The sequence below is a fragment of the Nyctereutes procyonoides genome, unplaced genomic scaffold (genome assembly GCF_905146905.1).
Source record: "Nyctereutes procyonoides isolate TBG_1078 unplaced genomic scaffold, NYPRO_anot_genome, whole genome shotgun sequence".
Taxonomy (NCBI): Eukaryota; Metazoa; Chordata; class Mammalia; order Carnivora; family Canidae; genus Nyctereutes; species Nyctereutes procyonoides.
In genome coordinates this window covers 2,331,719-2,354,481 of record NW_026575121.1, presented here as the reverse complement: position 1 = coordinate 2,354,481, position 22,763 = coordinate 2,331,719, and the positions used below count along the sequence as shown (strand labels likewise).

General features: G+C 42.1%; 1 protein-coding gene across 6 annotated transcripts in view; it reads right to left on the bottom strand.

The window, feature by feature from the left end:
• CAB39L (calcium binding protein 39 like) overlaps positions 1-22,763 on the bottom strand; it is a 104,769-nt gene that overhangs the window by 13,577 nt on the left and 68,429 nt on the right. For all 6 annotated transcript variants that reach the window (XM_055335783.1, XM_055335785.1, XM_055335784.1 and 3 more), the window contains 3 exons: positions 13,278-13,446; positions 7,608-7,667; positions 5,029-5,094 (listed from right to left, as the gene is read on the bottom strand). In XM_055335783.1, the coding sequence (XP_055191758.1) occupies positions 5,029-5,094; positions 7,608-7,667; positions 13,278-13,446 (295 nt within the window). The remainder of the gene's footprint in view (positions 1-5,028; positions 5,095-7,607; positions 7,668-13,277; positions 13,447-22,763) is intronic.

Genomic DNA, 22,763 nt, shown 5'->3' with positions numbered 1-22,763 from the left:
GCCTCTGCGGCGTCCCTCTTCTTGCTCCCAATGCCTTCCCCAGCTTTACTTAGAGGTAACTGATATATAGACATATTTGAAGTGCACATCATCCTGGTTTGAAATATGTTTACATTGTGAAACATTTACCAGCATCAAGCTAATGAACGCACCCGTCGCCTCAGAGCTACCCTTGGGCTTGCTGTGTGCTGAGAATGCTTAGATCTACTCTCAGCAAATTTCAAGGCCTTAGCACAGCACAGTCAACTACAGTCCCAGGCTGTGCATCGGAGACTCAGCCCTGAGCCTTCTCATAACTGAAAGTTTGTACCCGGTGACCAACACCTCCCAGCCCCGACCCCAGCGCCTGGGAACCACCACGCCACCTGTTGCTCTGGGCCCGGTTTCTCCCCAGCTGCACTCACTTTGCCCTGCCGTACAGACCCACTTGCCTCTTGAGAACATTAGGTCTGTATGGGCACGTATCCAGCTGTGTTTGTGTTTATACCCTTTATAACCTAACTGTGTGATGTGCGTGGGTGCCGTTGGGGAAATAAGGTCCACAAACTGCAGAAAAGAAAGCGAGCAGTTTGATTATTGAATATATCCACAGCACAACATTATAGGTAGTCTGTGGCAAAGACACTAGGAAAGACAGGTAAAATTCCTCCTTGTCTATCCGGCCACGCAGCTACAATCCATTATGTCTGTGTCTTCTCAAGATGAAGGGTAACCTGTCCCTTGGAAGCGGACTTGACAGCCGCCTTGCACTATGCACCCTTCACAGCTCACTCTGAACCCACCTGGCCGGAGCTAGCTACTTGCTTTAGCTAATTGCCTTTATTCAGCTGATAAAGAGAATAACAGAACTCTTATCTGACGAGCAAATGGTTACAGCTTGGAGAGCAGCCCTGAGGTTAATTTCCCCGATGTTGGGAAGGGAGACATGCTATCTTCCTGTGTTCACGTGCCAGCAGGTTGGCTCCCAGACTCTCTAAAAAAAACCCAACCACTTCTGGGTTGTAAAGCTGGCACGATTTATATTTGTACATAAAATATACCCACTGAAGATATACATGGGCATATGCAGCTACGCTTCCTTACAGACACAGATATAGAGCCATCTATAGATTCTATACTGATATAAAGATCTATATGAAATGTAAATAAAATCGAATATAATACATATCACAAAATACAAATACATATACAGAGAGTACACACACATGTCAAAAGGTCTCTTCAACAATAAAGAAATTTCATTAAAAAAATTTACCCTTAAAGTCTGCACTCACACACACACTCAATTTCAAGTGACATAAGTTAAATTCAGATTCAGTCATTTTAATTTCTATTACTTGGGGATGCCTACATGTAAATTTTACCCAATCTATCCTCTGCTAACATAATCCCACTACTTTTCTGAAACAATCAATTGTATTAAATCATCTGGCCAACAACACTGACTCTTTTAGCCAAGAAGTGTTCGTCTATTTTAATTAATACTGACAATGACAAAATGCTGCATTTCACCATGATACAAAGTGCTTAACACGATACTGTAACAGGTAAAATGGAGAGAGATTTGTTTTTGGTTCTCTGTGTTAGATTTTAATAGGCCTCTGTATTACAGAGTAAAGCCAAGCACAGCAAACAGAAATAATGACTTTTTTTTAAACTTGTGTGTTAATGAAATTGACCAGAGCCAAAACACCCCCCCAAAATTCTACCAAGCTTCTTTTAAATTATAATCTTTCTTGCTAGTAATTAAATGGCTCCAAAGAAGATAAGAAATAAATTCCCTAAGCTCTGTCATGTGAGGGGAAGGAATTTCCCTGTTAATTATTTTTTATTGACATCAGGCATCTAAGCACCCCAAGGTAGTTCAGAAAAACTTGGAGCATGATTAACAAAAGACAGCTGGCAGCAAGTACTTTGGAGCCAGAAAGCAGCCTGGCTTTAAGACAGTTCATCACTTACAGGATACTGTCCGTATACTCTTCTAATAATCTTTTAATAATGGTAGTAATAATAACAATAATCTAATAAACTCTCTTATTTTCTAAAACAATGAAGCGTCTATGTACGAAATATTACAGAATGTGGAGATGTAAACACGGCTGTGCCAAGACAGAACATATTGCTACCAGGGACCTAATTCTCAGAAGGAAAAACCAACAGTGCACCAGCAGGGCTCTCCTAAACAACGTTTTTCTGATAAAGACAAGAATACGTGGAATTTAATGAGCTCTCTCCTGGAATACAGTGAGATAAGACCATTTTAGTGATGTCTCCGCCTGTAATCTAGCATTCAAAGAAAAAAAAAAGGGCAAATCTTTCGTACTCATTCTAACAGCTTCTGCATCCTGAGATACGCTTTCTCTTTTACTAGTTCTTTTTTTTTTCTTTTAATGTCCAACTGGCGCTTGGCTTTACCATCCCGTAAATAAAATATTTGTGAGACACTCCACTATTGAAGATTTTAGGCAAGAGTGGCAGCAAGGTGGTACGTCTGGCGTAGGATTAATAAAGGACAGGCAGGAGGCCTTGTGGGAGGGCTGGGGCATCTGTGAATACCAGAAAGCGCCATCAAGAGGAAAAGGAGGAGTTTCAAGGCCTCATGCAGACTGGGCTGCTGCTCGCTGTGGCCCGGGGACCGAGCACAGGTGTCGAGCGCAGGTGTCTAGTGCCGAGCCCCGCAGCAGGGGGCCGCACAGTGCAGACGCAGGTGCCACCGGCAGTGAAGGGCGACCCTTCCCGCTCCCCTTCGCTACCCACCAAAATTGTATTAGGGTGGCGATCACACACCCGCTCCACCAACAGGCTTCTGTCTTCAAATGCAAATGCCTCCTGCTAGGGCACAGGACAAGGTGGGGGCTGGTGACACCCTGAGAAGGCAAGGGGGGCAATGGGCACAAGGGCGGGAGGGGACAACAGGGTGGCAGGAAGGAAAAAGCAGGGAGAAGGCCCAGGAGGGAGGTGTTCGGGGGGAGCAATGTAAGCTTTGTAACGGTGCTCAATGCCCTAGACACGGTCGATCACGGGAAGATTTCTATCACGAATTCCCGTCACTGCCGGAAAAATGGTCCAAGGATAAATTCCCAACTTAGTTCAATCACCTTAGTTCACACCAATGCTGCTACTTTGGCTCAAGATCTTACAGATTCCCACTAAAAAGAGGAAGGACTCAGAAAATGTATGAGTGATTTGATCAGTCATGTGCGGGCCCCTCGGGGCGCCGTCCTCTCTGTTTCTTTGGGATATCGGAGTGGGATGGGATGTGAAGGGCAGGGATGCAGCTCTCACTGATGTCCCCCTCCCGGAGGAGCAGTCCAACCTCCTCTTGACCAAATGGCTGCTTGATACGGAGGAAGGGGGGAGGGAGGGGAGGGCAGAAAGGAGAGGGTCCCAAGCCGACTCCATGCTGAGCGTGGAGCCTGATGTGGGGCTCAATCTCGGATGCTCAACTGACTGTGCCACCCAGCCACCCCCCAGGCTCCCCCAGGCCCCCCCAGGCACCTTTCCTGAGAGGAGGCCGCCCGCTGACTATGTGGCCCTACCCTGCTGGGCTGCCTGACTCATGGGGGAGGCGGGACCTCCCACGGGCATTTCATAGGTGATATGACCCCCGACAGCAAGTGCCCCTTGGTCACACGCATACCCCCATCACCCCAGTCATCACCTCCTGTCCTTGTGCCCTCCTTAACTGTTCTAAAATCACTGGAAAGTTATATATTTATGTATGTTTATCTATTTTTTCTTAGAGATTTTATTTATTTATCTGAGAGAGAGAAAGAGAGAGAGAGAGAGAGAGATTGCACAAGCCGGGGAGGAGGGGCAGGGGGAGAGGGAGAGGCAGGCTTCCTGCAGGGCAGGGAGCCCCGTGTGGGGCTCGATCCTGGGGCCCTGGGATCCTGACCCTAGCTGAAGGCAGATGTGTAAACCCACGGGGCCACCAGGCGCCTCTGTTTGTCTATTGTCTGTTCTCCCCCAACAGAATGTAGGTCCATAGAGGCGCAACTTCATTTTGTTGTTGGCTGTCGCCGTAGTGTTAGCAATAGGAGCACATAGATGCTTGCTGACCAGACGGACTGCCCTGTTATTACCCTCCTCGCCGCCCCCACCTCTGAACCTAACCCAACGAAACTATCCGCAGATAACTGAGAGCTGACTTTATTTTCTTTTCCAGCTGGTGATACTGTCTTTTAACCGCTTTCCAGAGTCTGTTTCACTGTTAATAACTGGCATTTTTAGAAAAGCACAGTTTGAGGGTATGTGATTAAGTACCCAGATTTATTAACGATTATTCTTTTTAAAGAATGACTATTTTCATAGCTCAGAATCTTGGCTGGAAATACAATTTGAAGGTGTCAATGTTAAACGGTGGAGGCATTAAAAAGGACCTGCAGTAAAACATTACAAGAACGCTCAGAGGATGGAACCCAGCAATGCTATATGGTGAAGAAAAAAAAAGATCTCTAGAAAAATATATTACAAATAGAGGTAAGTGCATCTCAGAAGCCCCATCACATAACCGTTTCTTCTCCCTTTCTTTCCAAAACAGGTCACTAAGTCATTTACAGAGAGATGTACAAGAGAAATACGGTCACTAGTTTTCTGTTTCAGATGCACTGAAAGAGAGCCACAGGAGGACTTTGCTGATTCCTCCTTGTAAACAGTAATTCAGATCTTAATTTCAAGCCAAGAGTGATTTCTTTTCATCTCCAGGAAATACATCCTAGGAGACAAGTGTGGTTTTATTTAAATTAGCTCAAGCTTGATTTTCTTTCTGAGCTGAGATATACTACATTCTACTTCATCATGTACTTATTATTTATATTGTTACTTCCAAAAAGTATTTGAGGCAAGGCACTTAAACACGGTCTTGCTACAAAGCACAATCATAACATGAGACATACTTTCCAAACTACAACAAAAACAAAAAAGGGCCCTTCAATTCTTCTCTATGTACTTGTCCACTAAGAGCCACCACTTACTGACAAGGTACCAACTGATAGAAGCTCGTAACTTAAAGAAATCTGATATTACCTTTAAGGATTGTCTCTTAGTCACATAATTCTCAGACAGAAGCAATTTCTCATAGTCTTCAAAAATCTAAGGAAAAGAAAACAAATGTGAGAGTGTAAGACCAGCCGTGGTTTCTCTGCATTAGGTTTGCTTGCTGCCTTGCTTCAAAAGTCACCCCCGAGCCCCAGGCCAGTGCAGCCCGGGGGCCGCTTGGCCCCATGCCGACGCCACTGTCCCAAGGCGGCTTTCGCCCACCGCATCGTGCTCACCGGGGGGTAGGAAGGCCCAGTGATGCCACCGACGGCCTTCTCCATTTTACTCTCGCCCCGCAAATTAACAATTGAGTAGAAAAATGGAGTAGTTGAGTCCTCTCAATAAATCCTTTTGGAGAGAACGTCTATCAACCCATCTATTAAGTGAGTAGCGAAGTAACACATTTCATGCCATTTTAGAGAAATTTAGATCATGCAGCCTCGCTGGTAGCTATTAGCACGCGAATGATTTTAGAAAGAGGTCAAGCAGCACAAGGGCTTCGCACGGGACCCCACGAAGAATCACACTGTCGAGATCGTAGTGAGACCACGCAGAGGAACGGGGCGGGGGGGGGGGTGACTGCTGCACAGTGGCCGTGCTGACCGCAGCTCACCTCCCCGGAGGCTCGGGGACACTGGTGTTTGGGGCCCCCGGTCCCCAACGTGGCTGGGGGAACCCCTGCCCGGACCCTTCAGAGAGCCAGGGGCTGGGGAAGCTAAGGATCAACCTCCTGCCCCCCAGGACAAGCTTTGGAGGCCACGAGGGGGGAGGCGAGCCCAGCGGAGAACTGAGGGCAGGAGAGGCCGGGCTGGGCCTGCGGAGGGTGGCAGCGGTGCTGGTCGGTCCTCGAGGGGACTGAGCGGGCGGGCGGGCAAGTGAGAAAGTGCAGGTGAAAACCAACCGCGTCGCTCATTAATTACACGCTTTTATACGAAGGCCTTACTGTTTATCGTCAGGATTCTGTGGACAGGAGATGGATCTAATGTTGCGGTAAGTTTTAAAATTTTAATTCCAGCATAGTCAACACAGCCTTATATTAGTTCCGGGTGTACAACATGTGGGGATTCAGCACTTTCCTACAGCGCCCGGGGCTCATCACCGCCAGCGCCCTCCTTAACCCCCTCACCTGTTTCCCGCCTGCCCCACCCCTCCCCTCTGCGCACCATCAGTGTGTTCTCTACAGTTAAGAGTCCTTCTTGGTTTGTCTCTCCTCTGTCTCTCTGTGTCCTTTTTCCTTTGCTCGTTTGTTTCTTAAATTCCACAGGTGAGTGCAATCACATGTAACTGGAACCCCCACATTCGTGTGTAAGGAATGAGCGGGCCCACAGACGCCAGCTTCATTATGTGAGGGTCCTGGATCGGTGTCCCATTTCCCAGGCTACCGCTAAAGACACAGGAGCCCCAGAAAGCATGAGATGTCACAGGGAGCAGGAGTCCTCGGCTGCTGTCAGGTCAGCACAGCAGGCCCAGTGCCCGTGAAGCCACCAATTTACACAAGACGTGACCATAGGCACAGAGTCGGGTAAATAAGGGATCGAAGGGAACGAGTTCACGGTCTTCCCAATTGTCGTGCGCGGTTTCCTGAATGCAGGGCATTCTTGCACAACACGTTGACATCACTCACTCTGTAGAAACATGCGGAGCTGACACCACGGGCTTGGTCATAAACTAGCTCAGCTCCCTTAGTTTCACTTTTTTTTTTGTAAGATTTTATTTATTTATTCATGACAGAGAGAGAGAAAGAGAGGCAGAGGGAGAAGCAGGCTCCACGCAGGGAGCCTGACGTGGGACTTGAACCCGGGTCTCCAGGATCACACCCCGGGCTGACGGTGGCCCTGAACGGCTGGGCCACCGGGGCTGCCCTTATTTTCACTTGTTGTAAATGTACGTCCAATGCGTCTTTAACCCCCCATCCGGCACCGATAGTTTCTGATCAGGTTCCTGCCTCTGGGGAGCTCAGGGCCAGCTGGGCGGGTACAGACACACCAGAGTACAATGTGGAAACCCGTGGCAGTGGCGGTAGGGAGGGAGGACCCGAGCGTGTATGCTGCCGGGTGGGACTCGGGAGAGCCGTCTAGACGAGTCCCCTTTCAGCTGACTCTCAAAAGGATGGGCTGGATTCACCACTTGGGAAGGGAGGTGGAAGGCAGGAGTATTTTGGCATGTCCACTAGTAAGTATAACTAATTACCAAGCAAGTAAGATGACCTCTTTTAGTGAGGGTGGAGTGCTCCTCTAGGGGCACCTACTGCCTCTTAAGGGCAACGTGGATGCTCTTACATCGGGATCAAAGTAAACGGGTGCCGGTCATTGTGGGGAGCTCCCAGATAAAGCAACAGGCACAGATGTGAACAATGAGAACGCCCTGATCTCCTGCCACCTTCCCTTTGCCACAAAGTTTCCTGATGACCTGGCTTCCAGGTAAATGGACAAACTGGGCGCATGGAAAAAGTAAGGCTGGTGTTTGCTGTGCATCGTAAACAGGAGCCAGTGTCCACAGATCTAAGAGGGAGAGAGGGGAGAGAAGGGACGACGCCATACAACCTTAAAAAGGACTTCTATACTCACAGTGTCATAGTTTTGTTCTAAGAAGTCTGCGACCAACACTTTATGTCTGGTTAGCAAATCCTAGAAAAAGAACAGTTGAATGAAACAAAACTATTATAGCTAATAAACTTTACAAGTCTGGCTTTTCCTTCTAAGAATTTCATAAGTTCCTGAAGAGTGTTTTCCTTACATACACAACATTATTTCCATTCTTAGTTTAAGATGTGAAATGCATGTTTGTTTCTTGTTAAAAACAGTAACGTGCTTTAACTCATATATCATTGTCACATGTATGAAAGGGGATAATTTAACCAGTGAAACAAATGGCACCCAGGAGACGGATTTACAGCATCTCTCTTCAAGCCATGACTACATGGTGATTGTGACATTAATAATAACCATCCAAATAAAGTTTATGATGATCTATTCAAAATGTTGTTAGTAATTATTTAAAAAAAAAGAATTCTGAATGGCTAAAAACTGCATCTCACAGGTTAACCTTGAAAGATTTTCAAGGATCTCAACTTTTAGTTTTTTTTTCCTTCCCCACTTAACCACCTTTAAAACAGAGGTACCTAGGACGCTGGGAATCACAAAAAATGACACTTGACTGTGCCGTCACAGGGCCATCCTGCCCCCGGGGTAATGGACTGCGTGGTGTTGTGCAGTGACTAAGTCATACAATGCACCCTTTCAAAGCTAAAGACAAGTAGACCGATCTTATTACAGGCGTAACTCTCAGAAAACGGAACAAAAGAATAAAGGGACGTTTGACTGTCTTCTACTCGCATCTAAGTTATATCCTTAATTCACCTTGGTGTTGAAAGAAAACAAGCCTCACCTAATTAATCCCTTTTATATGCTTAGAGGCCAAATACCCTGTCTGGGTAGCACGCAGCATTTAATTAAAAACATAACAAGAATTTTTAAGTTTTCCAAAGTAAGTTCTTGTACTTTAATACACATTTAATTAAAATTCCCTAAATACATAGAGAAGATCCACAACATCAACTCACACAGAACGAAAAGGCAGCTGTGGATGGCAAAACTCCCCTATCGCTATTTTAGTGAGATATTTAATGCGTTTCGCACTAAAATTTTCAAGTTCAGGAACAACGAGACTGGCTATTGGTATCCTGTCATTACTCATCATCACGTCGTTTGACCACTGTGCCTATCAGTGGAAACTGGTACTTTTGTTCTTTCCCCCCCAGTAGAACATTCAGTACTAGATTCTGGAACTAGAATTTTAAAATGGGAAAACCCCTCTAGAGGAACTCATTCCTGGCCTGCCCGAGGTCAAAATTCAAACAAGTTTCTCCTCCATCAGGGGACCTCGGAAAGGAGGTGTGGGCTCCGCGGCATTCCGTGGGGCCTCTCGTTTTCAGGCACCCGCTTCCCTATTGTCTTTAGCAGGATCAGTGATTTTTTCTGAACTGACCCCAGTTAGAAAGGGGTCAGCTAATAAGCCTCCAAGGGCTGCAGCAGCCGCCGGATCGGCGTGTTGCATGGGCTGGCAGGTCTGCGTGTGGGGCCATGCGTGTGCTCCCGGGGCTGCGGGCCTGCACACGCGGCGAGGGCCCAGCAGGAGCGCCGGCCGATGAGCGCTGCCTGGAAGGTTCCATTCCTGTACCTGAGCGTCACTCCAAAGAAAGGGGAATCCGGAGGGAGTCCTCTTTAGTAGCAGCATCTTCAAATTCCAAGGGAAAATACTTGAAATAACTTACACATCCAGGAACAGAAAAATAAAATTTGGTGGGATAGGATCGCTCAAGGAGAGTACATGGCGAGTACAGCCAATAAGCGATTCTGTCTCTCTCTCTTACACACACACTTGTGTGTATATATGCACAGCTCTACCCTCAAATTTCTGTACGTCGTAAATGCATGCACAAAACTGGAGGAATTGACCACATACACACGTCCGTGCATATACACACATAACACAAAGACAAACTGCTGCATCGTTATAGATCATGTAACGGTGGGGGGAAAAATAGCTAAAATCCTACCCAAAAAGGAAAGAGCAGAAAGGTGCAAAGAAAAATAAAGTTCAAATTTTAAATGATTTAAAAATTATTTAACACAGTGTGCTCTTCTATCTGCCATTTATGGGGGATTTACTGTGTGTCGGGAGCATGCAGAGCGCTTGACACACGTTATTTCTACTCTTCACAACAACTCCGTAAAGCAGGGGTTATTTTCTTCATCTCACAGATGAGGAAAATGAAACTACGAGGTTCATTACTTGCTCAAGGACATCCAGCTAGTCAGGTGGCAGAGGGAGGCAAGTTCAAACCCCTTCGATTCTTGGAAGGAGAGATGAAAGAAATTCTGGTTGTTAGGAATGCTTTTTTTTTGGGAAATGACAATTCGTAGACAATGTGCGGAAAAACTATAAACAATGTTAAAACAGTAATGATTAAACTGGGCAAGAGCCATCTTGGGGCTCAAAACAAAAAAGGTACATCTAAGAGGTTAAAAACAAAAGACAAAAACCAAACTAAAATCAAACTGAAAAACAAGCCTACCAAACAACCAGAAGCCCTCAAAGCCATTTACTTAAAAAGAAACAGTGATCTATGGTCACTGTTCTATTATATTAACCACAGCATTTTGGAAAAATATAGAAATTGGCATTTCTGATATTGTTAGCATACTGGAGAACTTAAAAAAAAAAGATTTATTTGAGAGAGAGAAGGAGGGGGGAGAGAGAATCTTAAGCAGGCTCCGTGCTGAGTGTGGAGCCTGATGCAAGGCTCGATCCCAGGACCCTGAGATCATGACCTGAGCTGAAATCAAGAGTCAGGCACTTAACAGACAGAGCCACTCAGGTGCCCCATCCTGCCTTCTTCTTTTTGGAGACATTTACAGTCATTTAGATTTTTCAGAGACTTAAGTTTGATGGGACATATGCTGAGCTATCAAGTAAAACACCAATTTATTTTTGATATCCAATATTGTGCAGCAAATTAAAGTGGGCTGAACATTCCATTATCAAGCATAAAGTTCTTAAATGTTGAAAAGGCTTTGGGGGAACATCTTGAACAGCACATATTCATTTCTATTTGCTCTTTTGCCTCCGTGAGGGTTTGTTCTTTGTTTATAGTTATTTGTGAAGCTTTGCTTACAGTCTTTTTAAAAAAGGAACCAAGTTTGTTTCCATGACAGCAGAGTCGTCGTGTCTATTAATAGAAAACATCTCCTCAGCTCTTCAGGCACAGACGGCTCGCTAGACACCACTGGAGTCGTCTTGTGTGTGAAGTCACCCTCTGTCACCGTGTGGCCTCCAGTGGCCCCGGGGGTGCTCGTCCGTGGCAGCTGCACAACCTCTGCTCTGCAGGGTGAGGCTGGGGGGCCTGCGGGGCCTTCCCTGCAGGAGCCCAGCAGGCGCCCCTGGGGGCTGTGCGCCCTCAGCCTGTCCCTCCCTGTCCCCCCCTCCCCTCACCGTCGGCGCTCTGGCTACTTCTCCTCCCAGGCCTTGCCTTCTCCGTGCCCGAGGCACCCCCCCTTCGCCGTCTCCCTGGGTGGGCCCTCTCGGGGAGGCCCGGGGCGCAGCAGGCCTAGAGACCGGCTCCCCCCCACGCAGCCCCCACACTGGCTCCTCACCTGGCCCAGGCCTGCCCAGGGCTCCTTTCCTCTCCCTCCAGGCACTTCGACCCTGGGCCCCCGCCTGCACCTGCCCACACCCGCCCACCTCCCATTTGTGCGAACTGATGTGCCCCAGGATGCTGTGCTCCCCGCCGGGATCTTCTCTCTGACAGGTCTCACCAGTTCAACTGTCCTTATTTCGAGGCATTTCTGGAGAGATGGTGCAAATGTCGAGGCAGGCTGTGTCCCTGGCGGGGCCCTCCCCTCGGCGCCCCCTCCGGCCTCTGCTCCCTGACGCTCTCCCACCCTGGCTGCCACCACGGGCGCGTCTGGATCTTCTCTCAGAGCCAGGGCACCTGCTCAGAGAGGCTGAGGAAACCCCAGTGTATGGACCACACGTGGTTTTCAGTGTAACAAGCGACCACGTTTACCTTTCTTGATCTCTGGAGAGCTGCTAAACGGAACTATTTATCAGCTGGGCCATAGGCAACTTTCAAGTCGCCCACATAAAGTACCAGGATTAAAGTATTTACTAATACTGGTGTGTGGACTAATGTCAATATCGCTGAAATACGTCTTTAAGATAATATATGAAAAATAAAAAGTCATACATGGATTAAAATTAAGTAACAACGTATATTTATATCCTAAAAAAAGAGTAGAAGTAAATTTGGAATGACGTAAATGGAACAAGTACATTGCTGAAATGCTTTTAAAGAAATGAATCTGAATATATACATTTAAATGAGTCTTGCCCCTTTTGTAATTGACTTTTTTTTTTTTGTCAAAGATGCTATTACAGCATCAGCTTAAAATATTTTCAGGATTCCTCTTCTAAAATCATCTTCAGAGCCAATGTGGTATACTCTGAAGGAAGTCAGACTTTATTTTAGTCATTTTAAAATTTCTTTTTATTATCATTACCATTATTATCACCAAAACCAAAAACAGTTCTAGCTACCACGATCACCCACTTTACCCATTAACCTGAATGTCAGACAGCTTTGCGCTATTTCCAAAACTTTTATGCGCCCTCCAAGGATGACGATTTGCCATTACTGAAAAATGAACATGCCACAGACAATGATACCAGTTTCAATATATATTAAATAATGGCAGGATCGTAAGAAGAAGTAAATGATTTCCAAAGACAGAAATCTTTAAGGTGACATCATTCACCAGACGTGTAAGTTCTAGTATTTTAGCCTGCAAATTAGCTACATTATTTTCTAATATGCTTTCTGAACATCTTTGTGATGGTCAAACTCAGAAAGCAGACTGGTGGTTGCAGGGCTGGGGGAGGGGGAAATGGAGCAGCGTTATTGCACCACAGCGAGAAGATAACTTGACCTTAGGAAACTGTGCACTAAAACATGGTAAGATGGCAACCTTATGTTATGTTATTTTATACCAATTAAGAATTTTTTAATATAAAACTAAGATTAAATTTATTTCCCATTTAGTAACAGAGTAGATAGTACGTTTACAAGAATATAGATAGTTATGAAAAAAACCCACAATTTATTTATGAGCAATTTGTTTCAGTGTGTGGGAATTTATGATTGCATTGATAAAGGATGTCCTTCATGTGCAAAGATCGTATCCATCATATGAAGGATCTTCAGCTCCCTTTGATGCCCAGTTCCCTTCCTTGCAGATGACCGCTGTTCCTGCTTCCCTGGTAATCTTCCACAGGTATTCAGCCCAGATGCACTTTAAGTGGCAGCTGACGCCCTTTGTTTTTTAACATAAATTAAGGCACGCTTTGCACAGAATACCACATGTGCACTTCTGTATCGCAATTCATTCTGTAGGAGTCTGTGACAAGTATTTTGAATTGTTTTTTCCACAGTGTGATAGACTGGCCTTCTAGAATGCATTACTGATGAGGCTCTTTATTTTATTTTATTTTATTTATTTTTATTTTTTTTTTGATGAGGCTCTTTATGATTGACATCATAAATCTCAGTTGGTTGTGCTCAGGTGTAAGGGATAGCCTTTTTTGCTTTTTAAAATTAAACTGCCTCCTCAGAGGCCAACTGACTTTAACTAGATGCTGAAAATAAATGACCAAACTGATTCAGGAAAAAAAAAAATTACCTTAAAAGTAGCAAAGGCATCTGAAGCGATATCGAATGTTGACAACTCCACATACTTAAAGAAGTCTCGGAACTGACTAGAAAACAGGATGATTTTGGCAAGTGGTTCATGTCGAATACATTCTCTCAGCATAATCCCACAACGTAAGGCAATCTGTGGGGCTTCATATCTAAAGCATAATAAACAAGAGACAGAGAACTCTGTTATCCTAATAACAAAGTAATATTAATGGTATCAAAAGACCCATTTTGATACTCCGGTTAATGGAACCATAGTCGCCATTTGTCACAGTTCATTCAGACACCATTCCTTCAATACCCACTGACTATCTCCGACATGCCTGGCACTATTCCAGATGCTGAGGACACAACAGTAAGCACAGCAGGTCACAGCCTTCCTAGAGTTCATGTTTTTTAGTGAGAATACTAGTTAGTCTCTGGGAAACGAACTAGGGGTGGTGGAAGGGGAGGAGGGTGGGGGGTGGGGGTGAATGGGTGACGGGCACTGAGGGGGGCACTTGATGGGATGAGCACTGGGTGTTATTCTGTATGTTGGCAAATTGAACACCAATAAAAAATAAATTTATTATAAAAAAAAGAATACTAGTTAGTGGGGGTAAGAGACAGATTACAAACAACGAAAAGAGATTTCATGTTCTGAGAAGTGCTATGAGGGATCCCTGGGTGGTGCAGCGGTTTGGCGCCTGCATTTGGCCCAGGACGCGATCCTGGAGACCCGGGATCGAATCCCACGTCGGGCTCCCGGTGCACGGAGCCTGCTTCTCCCTCTGCCTGTGTCTCTGCCTCTCTCTCTCTCTCTCTCTGTGACTATCATAAGTAAATAAAAATTTAAAAAAAATTAAAAAAAAAGAAGTGCTATGAAACAGAAGACATTAAAATACCTATACTACAGAGTGTGACTACTTACCTTAGTTTAGTTTAGACTGAGGGGTCAGGGAGAGAGCAAAGCGTTCCAGGCAAAGGGAACTAACCGCAAAGGCTCCAAGGCAAGAACCAGCTTGGTGAGTTAGAGATAAGCAAGGCCAGCATGGCTGGAATGTAGGGCAGGAGTGGTGAGGAGGGTGAAACGAGGCAAGACTGGAGAAGGGCAGGAGCCACATCACAGAGGGCTCCCGCTCCACAAGCTAAGATAAGGAGGGTGGTTTTAAAGTGTGGTAGGAAGCCTCTGGAGAGTTTAAAGCAAGTTTAAAGCCTATGGCCTAATGAATGCTTTAAAAAGATTGCTCTAGGGCAGCCTGGGTGGCTCAGTGGTTTAGCGCCGCCTTCGGCCCAGGTTATGATCCTGGAGACCCGGGATCGAGTCCTGCGTCGGGCTCCCTGCATGGAGCCTGCTTCTCCCTCTGCCTGTGTCTCTACCTCTCTGTCTGTTTCTCATGAATAAATAAATAAAATCTTTAAAATAAATAAAATTAAAAGATTGCTCTGGGCATCTGTGGAGAATCTATTATAAAACAGGGGGGAGTGGGCAGGAGGATGAGTGGGTGCCCAGCTAGAGACGATGGTGGCCTGGGCTGAGGTGGTCGTAGTACGATAGAGGACCGTGGGCAGATAGTGCACATTGTCTGGAGGCAGAGTCAACAGGCCTTGCTGGAGGAGGGTGGGGAACAAATTTGGAGTGAAGGAAATTGAGGATTCAACGATTCCCCCTATTTTTGGCCTGAATAATTGGGTAGATGGTGGTGCCAATTTTAAAGACGAATGAAGGGCAACCCAGGTGGCTCAGCGGTTTAGCACCGCCTTCAGCCCAGGGCCTGATCCTGGAGACCTGGAATGGAGTCCCACGTCGGGCATCCTGCATGGAGCTTGCTTCTCCCTCTACCTGTGTCTCTACCTCTCTCTCTCTCTCTCCTTCTCTGTGTCTCTCATGAATAAATAAATAAAATCTTAAATAAAAATAAATAAAAAAATAAAGATGAATGAAACTAGTAGAGGAACAGTTCATTGAAGAAATTGAAAGAACATGTTAAGTTTGAGATGCCCGATATCTAAGGCAATAGAACGTATCTACCTGGAATTCAGGGAGAAGATAAGGATAAGGATAGATATTACATGCACTCAGATATATATGATTTGTATGTCATAGATGACCAATACTAAGTAGCTGTGTATTGACGGACTCACTGAAGTCATGAATTACAGCTCAAGGTGAAAACTGCACTAGAAAAACACAATGTCTACTGTAGGAAACAACTCAGGACTGGCACATTAGATCTGTTCCATCCCTGATTTAATGGCAATGCCTCCAGGGTCAAATTCAACCTGAAATAAATGTAGGTTTGAGTTATATTCCAGTGTTTGGTAAGGGTGCAAGAAAATCAACAGTACTCAGCTCAAGTAAAACAAACTCAGTGTTAAAATGATACAGTTGAGGGTGCCTGCATGGCTCAGATGGTTAGGCACCTGCCTTCAACTTGGATCATGACCCTGGAGCAGTGGGATGGAGTCCCGGATCAGGCTCCCTGCTCAGTAGAGAGCCTGCTTCTCCCTCCTCCTCTGCCGCTCCCTCCCCTGTGATCTCGTGCTCTCGCTCTCTCTCAAATGAATAAAATATTTAAAAAAAAAAAGATACAGGTGACCATTGTAGATAAATAGTAGAATAGAACAAAGGAAGAGATAGTTGTAAAAGACTGGGAAGTGTGTATAGGATTAAAAAAATCTTATTTCATCTCAGTTTAAATACAATATTAATTTTTATGGTTCTCATACAAAGCCCACTGGGGAAAAAATTCAATTATCTCAATTCTTGAAAAAGTGCTTTCCTATAATGTTGAGAAGAAAAAATGACATACATAAAGGCCCTACATAATCTTTCAAACTTACCATGAATTTTGCAAGTTAGAAAGAGTCCAGCAAAAAAAAATTTTAAAAGCAAAAAAGGCCACTGAACACATGAGAACTGAAATGAACAGATAAGAAAACTCAATGGATGAAAATCGAAACAAAACGACTCCCACACAAAGTTTCAAGATATAACTTGCCAAATATGAGTTGGGCAATAAAAAATCATGCATTATTCTTTGTAACATCTACACAAAATTTGATTCAAGAATAAAGTTCCCCTTCTAAAACTTAGGAAACCCACTACTTTACAAAATCAAATCTATATATACGGTAGGGAAAATGGTAAACAGGGATATTTGAGAGGATTCATTAAACTAGGGCAGTATTTATCATTTTTGTCCTGTTTTATGCTGAATCCTATCTACAAATAGCCTTTGAGTTTTCCCTGAATAACTCATATTAACATTAAGTGCTAATCTATTCAGATAGACATGATTATTTGCAGAATATTAAGAAAATGTCTATTTATAGTGTTAATAATTTCTCTTACCAGAAGAACTTGAAAATCAGTCTGCTGGTACACATGGAAGAGTTACATATGGGAAAATATTGAAATGTGATAAAGAGGGGTATATTTTCTAAACTGTGAAGGAGAAAAACAACGCTGTTCATTGGTAGAGTACGTTAGACAGTATGAAATAAAGAACTTATGATCATTAAAATCCAGACTTAGTGAGTTATTTACAGACTTTTGTAATTTGCCTCTGAACTCAACTTTTCAGTTTCATTTCTCATCCCATTCCTTATGTCCTTGGGGTCTGTCTTCATCTAGAATGTCCTTCTTCTTCTTTCATTTCTACCTTTAAGATCCTCTCTTATCTTTCAAGGCTTCATTCAAATGATACCTCCTCCTTGAAGTCTTTCCTAATAACCTACCACTCAGATTATTCTCTCTCTCCTTCATATTCTTACAACAGTTTGTCTGTAATTCCAGTTTAGCACTTTTTTTTTTCAAACTGCACTGTGTTACATCACCAATGAATTGTTAGACATCTGTCTTCTTCACCTCATTTCAAACAACTTCATGTGACAGGTTTTACTTCTTACCTTCTCCTGTCCTCCCTCACTCTCTCTATAGGGTTTCTGGATCTTATTTGTTACTTTTCCCTATCCCTACTTCAATCTCCAAAAAGTGCTTAGCATAATGTTTTGCATGAAGTAGGCATATAATGAAATTAATGAATTTCTTTCTTCTTCTTCTTCTACTTTTTTTTTGAGAGAGAGAGAGAGAGAGAGAGAAAGAGAGAGTGTGTGTGTGTGTGGGGGGTGCCTGAGTAGGTGGGGGAAGAAAAGGCAGAGAAAAAGAGAGAATCTTAAGCAGGCTCCATGCCCAGTGTGGCTCAATTTCACAACCCTGAGATTGTGACCTTAGCAGAAATCGAAAGTCAGATGCTTAACCAACTTGGCACCCCTGAAGTCAATGAATTTCAAACTCCAACTGAAATTCTTAATACTAGAACTTTAATGAAACTCAAACTCTGGCTTACACAAAATGTTGTATGATCTCTAGCCAACATTTTCTCATTTCTTAATTCCAAAACCGAGACTATCTATAAAAAGTTTATACTCCAAGCTTTTGTGTGTAATTAGTTCACTTTTTCCTTTCATTTCGTAAAGTTTATTGGAACCATCTGTGATATACTATTTATTCTTGAAAACTAAGGAAATATTTTTTTAAAATACTCCTCTGGGTCAGAACACATGTTGCATCCCACTAGTTTGTGCCTAACAGTGGAAATGTCATTCTCTGAGATGACAGCATGTTAGAATTAGGAATACTCTGGGATATATAAAGAAATTCTTAGTTTTCCTCAGTATCACTTAAGGGATCTGTAATTCATATATATCATTTCGAACTTTCTACTTTCTTGGATATTGGCTTCTGATAGTTTATTGCCTACTATATAAAGACGTGCTCCACAAATTAAGCCTATCTTAAGTTTCAAATCCCAATAACATTAATACCCTTATTCTTGGTTCAGAGTAAATATCATATCTATTCTTTCTAGTCCATTTATGAAAAAGGTTCTCAAGGGCAGGGACCATGATGAATCACTGTGCCTCCACAATGACTAATTTATGTCAGGTTGCTAATAAAGATTAATCCAATAAATGTTGAATCATTATTTGTTAGAACTGAATTACATCTTCCTTTTTGATTTGTAGTTTGGATCATATAGTCTGGCCTCTATGTTAGTATGGAGAAGGCACAACACTATATATGCATGTTTATTCAAATAATCACACTGTATAAGATTCCCTTTCTAATTTAATAAAAGCTAAAATATAAGAGCAATTGTCTCATTTAGCAGTGAGCTACAGTAAACATTACACAAATTATACAATAGTCAGAAGATCTTGTGAAAAAATATAAGGGGGAAAATGACTTTTGTTATTGCTGGAAGCAAACAATGTCAGGCAGTAGTTGGAAAAGTTTTGTAAAATGTCATTCAACAAACACTTCTCTCAATACAGACAAGAGGTTTTGCTTTTAATATAGATATATTTGCTTACTTTAAAAAAATGAGATAACTGTCCACTAAAAACGCTTAGAAGTAGTAACAATTCAATGTCAATGAGAAGCCCTAGTATCCAGATTACAGTCTCTAAGAACTATTTCTCACTAAAAAGAACAAGAGTCCTTGGTAGAAATGGCTGATTCCAAGTCTGTTAGGAAATGTACAAGATGGGCCTGGCATATCTTGCGCCAGAAAGCAAGGAATCTCTCACACACTAATGGGGGCAACTTGAAGGGGCCACAGATAGACACTTGAGCACTAGAAAGACAAATGAAACATATGGAAAAAATTAAAACCATAAATTCATAATGATAATAAAAGGATGAGGGAAGAGGGAAGGTGGCAGGGAAGGGGAAGGCAGAGGGAGGGATGGAGGGGGAGAGAGAGAGAGAAGAAACTCACTAGAGGCCAATGGAAGTTCCTGAATTAATGACTTATTTCTCTCTAAATTGATAGTGTTAGGAAAAGAATCAGGCATTTATTCTACCTCTGTGGTATGAACTGTATTTTAGAGTAAATTGTGGTAGATGAGGGAACGTTATTCTCTATAAAACTACTCTAGTTTATAAATACATGAGAAGTGACAGGATTAGAAAATCATCTTTTTGTAACTGCTAATGAAATGACTGAATCATACAGTGTTTGTCAATGAATGGTAAAACAATTAAGTGTAAGGTTGGTGAGGAACTTTACGTTGGATTAAGCTGTCTCCACCTGCATGCACCCTGCATTACAAAATGCATGTCTCCTGATGAGATGAAATATGAACTACGCAGCATCACCTACAAAATATGACTGCCAAAATATAAATGGAATCTGAATCTAATAAAGTCTTTAAATATAACCTCCAGGACAGAAATACAGGGGACAGAGGAACAAGTTAAGTGACACCATTAGCAAACAATATGACAAATCCAGAATGGAGGAAATTCTGTAGCATAATGAACTCAGTTTTTCAAAAAGTCAATGACATGAAAAGGGGACTGGGTGCTGTTCTCAATGAAAAGAGACTTTAAAAAGACCTATATTACAACCAAATACAGTAAGTGGATCTTGTTAGGATCCTCAACTGAACAAACCAATATGGAAATTTTGGGGAGGGGGCAATCAAGGAAATTTGAGTATGGGTTAGGTGTTAGTTACTATAGAATCAGTGTTACTTTTTAAGCATAATAATTACATTGTGATTCTGTAAAATTTATTTTTTTATTTTTTGAAAAGCTTTAGAAAGTAAATTATTTAGGGTTGACACAATGAGATTACATGAGGTTTGAGATTTGCTTTAAAATACTCCAGCCAAAAAAGAGGGGGGTAGCAGTTGGGGAGATAGAGGAATCAAACACAGTGAAATGCTGATGGTTGTTAAGATTGGGTGATGGATACAGATACAAAGGGTTTCTTTCTACTTTCTATTTTTGTATATGGTTGAAAATTATTATTAAAAATTTTTTAAATAGTATTAGGAGAAATTTATGATTTCAATATTAGACTTCTGGAACATCTTCCATTGGCTATGATTTTTTTATGGGTCACTGAGAGGAGTTTAGGTGACTTCATCCTCAAGTTCTCTCAGTAACTTGGAATGTTACTTGCCTGGTCCAAGAGAAAAGTTCATTTAGAGAAAGTCTCTACTTAAAATCTTTTCATAAAGTTTGGGGTTCCAAATCCTTCATATTTCATTCCCTATATTCAGATAATTATCTTTGATGAGCAAGTATCAATTCCTTCCTGGTTAGAATTAGGTTCAATACAGAATGATACCATCATTTGATAACTGATGTTACCATCATTAAGTAACATCAGTTGGATTTGTAAAGGAACCAATCAAGTTTTGTCCCGAGTTTTTAAGCAATTTTACAAGAGATAATTCAGTAGAAATTGTTAACAAAGGATTTAGCATTTTAACCTAAACTGAACAATGATGATGGGTAGAGTTGATTCTAACAAAACTGTCCTAAACTGTTTAGGACTTTTTGTCTACCCTGTACTCAGGATCCTCTGTAATTTCCTTTCCCTTCACACCTGAATGGTTCACAAATCTATTAAAGATATAGTAATGGTAAAGAACATGGAATTTAGAGACAGATCTGGATTGAAAACTTGGCTCTGTCATTTATTAGCTGTGTAACCTTAAGCAATAGCCTTACTCTGAGTTTCAACAGCCTCATCTGTAAAATAGTAAGAATAATACCCAGTCTTTGCAGTATTATTAAAAGAATTACATGAAATAACATAAGTAAAGATGTTGAATGCAATACTTGGCACAGAGCATGAACTCAACATCTAACAACAGGATGTGAAGGAATGAATTTAAAGTCTGGTTTAAAGAATAAAAGAAGAATCATTATACCAGAGATTAAAGCCCAGAGGTATCATCACCAAATTGTTGATAATGGTTTCTTTGGGAGAGATTATGGTTTGTACTCCCCTTCTATATTAGACATTTCTAAAATATTTGAAGTTTAAAATAATAAATATGTACTACTTTGAGTCAAAAAAATTAAGATATTTTTAAAAATATCTGCTTTCTTCATCCCTAATATCACCGCTAACATTTGGACTCTTCCAAGCTGGAACCTCAGCACCTTCACAGTCCAAGCAATTTTCTATACTGCCACCAGAACCCATCGCCTCCAGTCTCTGGGTGGTTCTACTTTACCTACAGAATGACATCCAGACTCCTTGGTGGGGCATAGAGAGCTCTTCACAATCTGTTCTCAGCCTTTCCAGTTTTATCCCCCAACCTTCCCTCTCAGTTACACTGGACTCCAGCTACTCCAGAAATCCTGTCATCCTCCAAAAACAGTTATGCACTTCGATGCCTCCAGGTCTTTGCCCAGGAGGCACTCAATCCTTCTCCTCTTTGTGCCTATTTGGCAATTTTCTACTTTAAAACCTGCTCCGTTTTGGATGTACCATAAAGTAACAATAGTGAGTTGTCTCTTCTCACTGTAGACTGTGACTGCTCGAGGAATGGAGAGCTGGATAGTATTCTGAGAGCACAGATTCTGGAGCCAGACTACTTGGGTTTATATCATACTAGCTATGTGCCTTTGGATAAGTTAGTTAACCTCTCTGGGCTGCAGTATCCTCATGTATAAAATAGGTTATAACAAACTAACAATAACAACAGCAATACTAACTACCCATAGCACTATTATATATGTATATACGTAAAGCAAGACCTAACATTTCATAAATATGGTCTAAACTTCTACCATGACTATTGCTATTATTAGTGTTACTATTACTAGTACTGTTATTAGTACTAGTACTGTTATTATTGAAGGCCCTTCATAAATGAACTAAGGAGCAGTTTTAACCTTATAGATTAAACTAGATATTAACTTTCTGGAAGAAATGGTAAGACATTTTATAAAGCTTTTCTAGTGATCAAAATTGGAGAAGTTATTCTTAAATAATTCCTATTTTTCTATTGTGTGCTATAATTACATGAAAATGGAGTCTTAGAAATCTGTATATTAACAAAGTGGCCAATAATTAAGCAATTAAAAATTATTTTCTCCATATACTAGAAAAAATGAATGAAAGCTATTTAAGTTTTTCTTCTTAAATACTGAAAAAAATGACATACAATTATCTATTAAGACTTATTCATTAAAATAGGATCACTGGTAGATACAGGTGACTAATGAATAGAGTTTATATTTCAAATATAATGAATAATGAATACTTTTACTTAAATCAACTTAATAATTTGTTTATAAACTGAATGACTTGTTGCATCAAATAATTTGTATATGAATTGTAGTCATATGAATTAATCAGAAAACACACCATCAAATGGGACATAAACACATTTTCAAATAAAGTATAATAAAGATTTACCGATTATTCATACTCCGTAAACTTTATATGTAATCCCAATTATTAAAAAGCCAAGGTCCCACAAATTTTAGAGTCACATATAAACATAATCTAACAGTAAAAAGTCATCTAAAAAAAGCCATTTAAAGATATTCCAATCAGGGTGCCTAGGTGGCTCAATTGATTAAGTGACCGGCCGACTCTTGTTTTCAACTCAAGTCATGATCTCAGGATTGTGAGATCAAGCCTCACACGGGGCTCAACATGGAGTCTGTTTG